This window comes from Cibotium barometz, chromosome 2, assembly GCF_041138505.1.
Source record: "Cibotium barometz isolate CiBa-2024 chromosome 2, ASM4113850v1, whole genome shotgun sequence".
In the NCBI taxonomy this organism is placed as follows: domain Eukaryota; kingdom Viridiplantae; phylum Streptophyta; class Polypodiopsida; order Cyatheales; family Cibotiaceae; genus Cibotium; species Cibotium barometz.
This window is the reverse complement of record NC_141047.1, coordinates 39,086,223-39,092,581: the sequence shown is the minus strand read 5'-3', so window position 1 is coordinate 39,092,581 and position 6,359 is coordinate 39,086,223. Positions and strand designations below refer to the sequence as shown.

The window sequence follows — 6,359 nt, the reverse complement described above, 5'->3', positions numbered from 1 at the left end:
TCTAGGCCATGCAAGAGGTGTTATCTCATGCATTGCTTCGATTTTCTCTTGTTGAACCTTCCTTCGAGCATGTTCTTCATTGCCTTTTTCTTTTTCTTTTTGTCTATGTTGTCCTTTTTGTCTCTCATCACCCCCTTTTCTCTTGTCACTTGCGCCCACTATCTAGTATCTCCTCGCCTCTCTCTTCTCCTCCTCTCATCTTCCCCCCTCCATTCTATCTCCTTGCCTCACCTCTTATTCACGACCATTTCTTGTTACATGCAACTCACTTCCTGACCATTTCTTATTGCATACTTGACTCATGAGATCTGAGTAGCTTGGGTGTGGTTGGGTGGTCTCTCTCTTTCTCTCTCTCTCTCTCTCCGCACACAAAAGAGCCTCCTTGTTTGTTTGTGAGCAAAAATCCTAATCTTGCCTCTCTTTATTTGAAAAAGTTCTTAGGGTTAGGGTTTTGTGCGGTTAAGGTTGTGAGGAAGTAGTCAATTGGGGTTCTATGCTATAAATGGATGGAGCTACAAGAGAAGGGCACTTGTATTAATTGAATGGGCCACATTAAGCTATCAATTGTAAGTTCCTACTAGGCGAGAGGTGCAAAGTGAGGCCTTAAGGTTATACCTCAGGTTGAACACTTCAATAAATCAATTACCTTATGCACGTGCTTATGAGAACTTACTTCGCAGAGGGAAATGCTTGATGGCTCATGGAGGCTATGGCATGCGCAGAGTGGCTGGCAGGCCATCCATGTCTGGGGCGCGCAACACCACAAGAAGTAGCAGCAGAGGTCTGGGCGTGCGGCATACCAAGGAGAGTGAGAAGAAGGGGAAGGTGGCCTCCATCAAAAATCAAATCCGCTCTGTGGAGCGATTGCTGAGGAAGGTGAGCAATTTCTGATTTATATCTAAACCTAACCCTAACCCTAACCCTCAACGCCCTAAACCTAACATGACCTCATTTACTCTATGTGCGTTTTTCCAACCTTTACCCTCATAACCTATGCATCTGTGTAATTGTAGCCTACTCTGGTAGTTCCTTTTTTTCCCCATTTCTCCAAATCCAAACCCTAACACTAACCTTAATTCGAACCTAGCGCCGACCTTGACCATAACCATTAAGAAGATTTGAATGACAGACTCTCCCTGTCGAGGTGAAAGATGCTCAACAGAAGCGTCTGCAAGAGCTCAAAAAGCAAGCAGAACTGCATCAACGTGCTGAGCTTGAACGGAAAATGGCTCTGCGGTATCGCAAAGTCAAGTTTTTTGGTAAGCCTTCTTGAGTTTCTGGACTGATCCACAGTCTGTTTCTGTTTTTTCGAGTATTGCATAGCTAACATGGTTCTGGTTTTTCAGAGAGGAGGAAAGTTGAGCGTGGTGTCAGGCGTTTGGAGAAACTACAGAGAGCAGCGTTGGATAACCTGGGTGAAGAAATGGCCGGACAGATTGCAGACATAACTCAACAACTTGCACACCTCAAAGAAGACCTAGAGTATGTGCGAGTAAGTAGTATAGGGTACATGTGCCTTTCTCTTGGATGCATCACTGGTTCCACCATCATGTTTTACAAATGCATGATCTTCTTGATATCTAGAAGAAGAATATTTGAAAAATGTTTATGAGTAAGTGATTGATTACTTGGTAATGTGACGCCTTACTTCGTCTCCTCTTAAACTCTAGAATAGATTAACTTTGGAAAGCTGACACCTAGTTCATCTCCTCACGACCAGCTTATTATTTTGCTTGCTGACGTTTAATGCTCATGCTTGAGCAGCCCCTGTTCATACTTGGTGCACCCACGCTTGGGGCAAGTGTGCCTTACCCAGATGCTGTCTGACTTGCCTTATCAGGAGCTTGTCTGGCCTGCTTCCAAAGTTCCATGTGTAAAAAGACTTTGTCCTTTGGTGGCCCAATGTCTATAGACCTTATAGCTCCACTCCCTTAACCTTCCTCATGGTCCTGCTGACCCTCCTTTGACCACCTTCTGACTGTCAATACCTCATAGTTTGCTTCCAAATTCTGCCACAAAGCTATTATGCCTCCGAAATGAACATCAATTCTGATACTTCTCAAAATGTCCTTTGACGGCTAAAAACTCTCATATGAATCTCAAATGTCCTCTGACACCACACTTCTTGATGAAGATGATGTACACAAAACCAAGTCCCAAAGAACGCAATAGAGATTAATGGGCTAGCTTTTGCACATGATGTTGTTAGTGTTCAATTTGACATCCTAGATGATGTGTCAAGTTTAATGTTGTAGATCAGGTGCAAGAATCCTGGATAAATATAACAGGTAACGTGTGGAATATATGGCAACCATCATGCCCGCTAGTATGACACACACCTTAGCATGTGAAATCCCCTTTAATGGGAGATCATGGAATGGCCTTGGCATTTGAACAAATGACCTTCATTTAAGAAATTGTAACCTCAAACCACTAGGGTAAAACCTAGAAGATGAAACTACAAAATTCTTTTTGTATAGCTATTCTAAAGTGGTATGAATTTGGGGAGGTTTTGATTTTGCACTTTTAGATGTGCCACTATCTCTATTGTCTACATTTGAGTAATAATTTTTAATATCAACCCTTGAAGCTTAACTTATAATCAACCCTGAACTTTCTCTTTATTAAATAAATACATTTAACATTTACTTCGAAGAAACAGTCTACATATTCCCTCATTGTATAAGGTAATATCAAGACCTTGTAAATGTGCCTTGTATTGTAACTTAAAAAATAGAATCTTCTAGTCTTAGATAAGTTATATGCTTAGTGAATGAGGTGTCTAATCACAAAGAAATATCAGAACATGAGGAACATTTGGTGAAGTTGTACAAATAGAGGTTATTAATATTTTTAATTGATTATAGCAACTATTTGAATTGGATAATGCTTGACAAGACCTTAAAGATTAAATAAAGATGGCAGTGCAATGTCATATGTAATTTATCTTTACATGTATAATATGAATGTAAAATCGTGACCATATGCTCAATTTTCACCATTGATTGAAGCCAACTATATGCATGATAATAAAATCACAAATCTTCATTGAGTACTCAGAGAATCAAGTTGTGATAGTTAAGACTTCTCCTATGTTTTTGGTTCAATTCTATATTGTATGGAAGGAGTTATTTTGGTGATAAGGCTCCAGGTGAGAGCTAACTCTAGTTGAGTTGGGCTTGGGACAATTAGCATGTATAAGGGTTGTTTTTTACTCATCCCAGATATTAGAATAATCAGCAACTGGTATAGGGATGTTGTTCTAATTAGTATTAGTAGTTGAGGGGAAGTGATTTTGTACATCAGTTTGACAGTTCTAGAGCGATCTGAGGACAACTGTTAAAAAGCTTATTGTTCTATAGCATTTCTGAGGCACTAATCTGACACTAGTGGTCAGCTAATTGCTTTTGAGGCTTCGAGCTAGTGTTGTTTACATGTTTTGAGGTCCCTATGGTGTCAGATAACTCAATGGACAGAGTTTATGTGATAGCTGAGTCAGGTTGGCTAGTTGGATAGAAATTGCCCATTTGGAGGTAGTTGTGGGCTTATAGTAGTCATCTGAAAGCTTGTGAGGTTACCTCTTAACTAGTTGAGAGCAGGGATTTCATTAACGTCTTCACAATTTCGTAATCACGTTAACAAAACCTGTTATTAACATATTAAAACTTGTGATCACATTGTATATTCACATGACCTGAGCAATGACCTGCCAAAACCTACTGTCCCGTAACCCCGTTGGGCTGCTTTTGTTTTCCCGGCGGGCCCGCCGGGATATCGGGATATCTCCATATCCCGGCGAGCCTGCCGGGAAAACAAAAGAAGCCCGGCGGAGTTCTGTCATGTTTATCAACATTGCCTGACACCCATCATGCAACTTTTAGGGAGATAGTCCTTGTTTCTTGAGCAATGTAAGCCCCAGTTTTGATTGAACCAGCAGAATCCACGGCACGGATGAAAGTCTCACCTCTAGGTGAAATAACCATTATATTAATTAATGGTTTTCTTTGTACATTGGACCATCCATCACTTACTATACTACATCCAGAAAGCTCTATATTGCTAAGAATTATTCTTTGTACACGTCCTTTTACTTGCGCATAACATTTCTCTAATAGATCATTTTGCATAGCATGGTACGTAGGCGGTGAAAACCCTGGTCCAAACTCACCAATTTTCTTCCATGCTCTCTTCCAATGCTCACTGTCCACCATCATCATAGCACTCCCAGAAAAGTAAATCGCTTCAGCAAGGATGAGTTGTGCATCATCGAGCCGACCTTGACGTAGGCTTTCTTGCAATGAAGTTTGACGCATGGGTATATTTCCTACGTCAAAGTTCCGCTTGCAGGAAGATGCACTGGGTAGATTACTTTCTGGTTGCACATTGACGTTTGGAGTACAAGCAGGCGATGTAGCCGGAGTTTGATGATTAGAACAACAGTGTTCTTGCTGCCTTGATACATTAACGGTAGGAGTGTAATGTTTTCTCGAATCTTTCTTTTGAATTTCTTCTCTTATGCGTTTGGCCACTGCAAGTGCAGAGGGGTGGGTACATGACTTTTTCTTCGCTCCGCCTAAAAAGTGTTCTCTTAGTCGAGACGCCCCACCTGATTTTACTGCGTGGCATAGCTTACACTCTCAATCTATGAATCGATCACCGACGTTAATTACATATTGCCACTCTATCCCAGGTGCCTTTTTTTTCCTACTATTTGGAATTTGGACTCTATTGGAGATATCACTGGATCCAACATTGTCCTCCATCTCAAATCACCTATTCAAGCAAGCATATAACAATGAATACACAAATGAAAAAACAACAAAGTCACTCACATATTACAAAACATACATCAGCAGACAAACTACTTCGAAACTATCTTGACAAACACAAAAGACTAGATCCTGAATACTGGAATATGGATTTGATGTCCAACGTTGAGATGGTTCAAGATTTTTATAAAGTGGTAAATACTTTTTATAATAATGTTGATGATCGTGTAAAGTGCATAAAGGAGATGACCTCATTTCGATTGAAAGAGGGTTTATTTTTCAACTCCCTTGTTCAACAAATGGCTAAAGAGCAGCCTGCATGGAAGTGGTGGATGATGAATGGTGGTGAGCACTATGCTTTATTGTGCAACCTTGCGATGAAGGTTCTAAGTCAGTACTCTTCAAACTCAAGCTCAGAAAGAAACTGGAGCATGTACAAATATATTCACGGTACTATTTGCAATCGACTTCTTGCAGATCGAGCAGATAAACTTGTTTACATGTATTGCAATGAAAAGATCTTGCGAGACATTGAAAGCGAAGAGCATGAAGAAGATATGCTCAGATGGATGTACGATTGTGATGATGTAGTAGACGAGAACTTTGATGTTGGACGTACATCGTGCACTAGCCTTGAGATAGAAGACAATTTGGACATTGACTTAGATGAGCTTAATTTAGCAGACGAGAGGGTAAACGATGAAAGAATTTTGGAGCAAGATACTGACATAGAGGAAGAAGCCATTTCATTAATTTCATAAAAAATACTTGTACAAATGATTGTATTTGGAGAAATTATCAATACAAAAGTAGGATCTATGTCTTTCTTAGCTTTCATCTTGAAATAAATTGCGAATTGCACTAGGAGTTGCATCTAAAGATCCTGGTGGTTTATATTTGCTAGCCATGCCGAACACTGTATAAATACCTTGATTTATTGGGACACTGCACAATGCACATGTGGAGGTACTTTGCATTTGCCTCACTAAACATATTAAGTGGTAGTAGTGTCCACAGGGCAGTATATACTGGCTCCTTCACCCATCGAATACTTTGTAACATACAGGACATTGGAGGGTGGAGGAACTAGTAGCCTCAGCAGAAACTCCCACAAGATCAGGATGTATCAAAAAATGAGAGATGTGGTTCCCTTGGCGCACAGGAGCTATACGTGAAGAGATGGTCTGTACATCTTGGCTGATCTTTGTGAGCTGCTCTTGAATCCCTCTATTGGCCGGGGGAGGAGTTGACGCTTGAGATAATCGTATAGGTTCTTTCTCCTTCTCTGCTAGCTGTGCCCCTAAGTTGTCTTTGACCTTGTTTAACTCCAATCCAACACCCTCCACCATGAGAGCAAGTTCCTCTCTTGTGAATGTCAGTGTCTCTTCACGTATGTCGTGGGTGTTGACAGTGGCCTCTCTGGAGGCAAAGTCCACTGGAGTTTCTAGGATAAATTGTGCATATAGCATCTTAGCAAAATAGAGTGGAGCGTCGGCGTTATGGAGAGGACGATCGTACACCTCCAAGAAAATGCGCTCGGCATTAATTTTGATATCATTGTGAGTGCAACGCGAAACCTTCCATCTTTCC

The 6,359-nt window shown here is 40.8% G+C and overlaps 1 protein-coding gene across 2 annotated transcripts; it reads left to right on the top strand.

Moving 5' to 3' along the window:
* Positions 1-583: 583 nt before the first annotated feature.
* On the top strand, positions 584-2,501 carry LOC147641046 (uncharacterized). 2 transcript variants are annotated; one of them, XM_086809607.1, is made up of 4 exons: positions 584-876; positions 1,130-1,259; positions 1,347-1,492; positions 2,261-2,501. In XM_086809607.1, the coding sequence occupies exons 1-4, from the start codon at positions 694-696 to the stop codon at positions 2,330-2,332; spliced, it is 531 nt and encodes a 176-aa protein (XP_086665733.1). In that variant the 5' UTR covers positions 584-693; the 3' UTR covers positions 2,333-2,501. The 2 variants fall into 2 exon arrangements, with proteins under 2 accessions (XP_086665733.1, XP_086665725.1); XM_086809599.1 differs by lacking the exon at positions 2,261-2,501 and having other exon boundaries at positions 1,347-1,635.
* Positions 2,502-6,359: the final 3,858 nt, after the last annotated feature.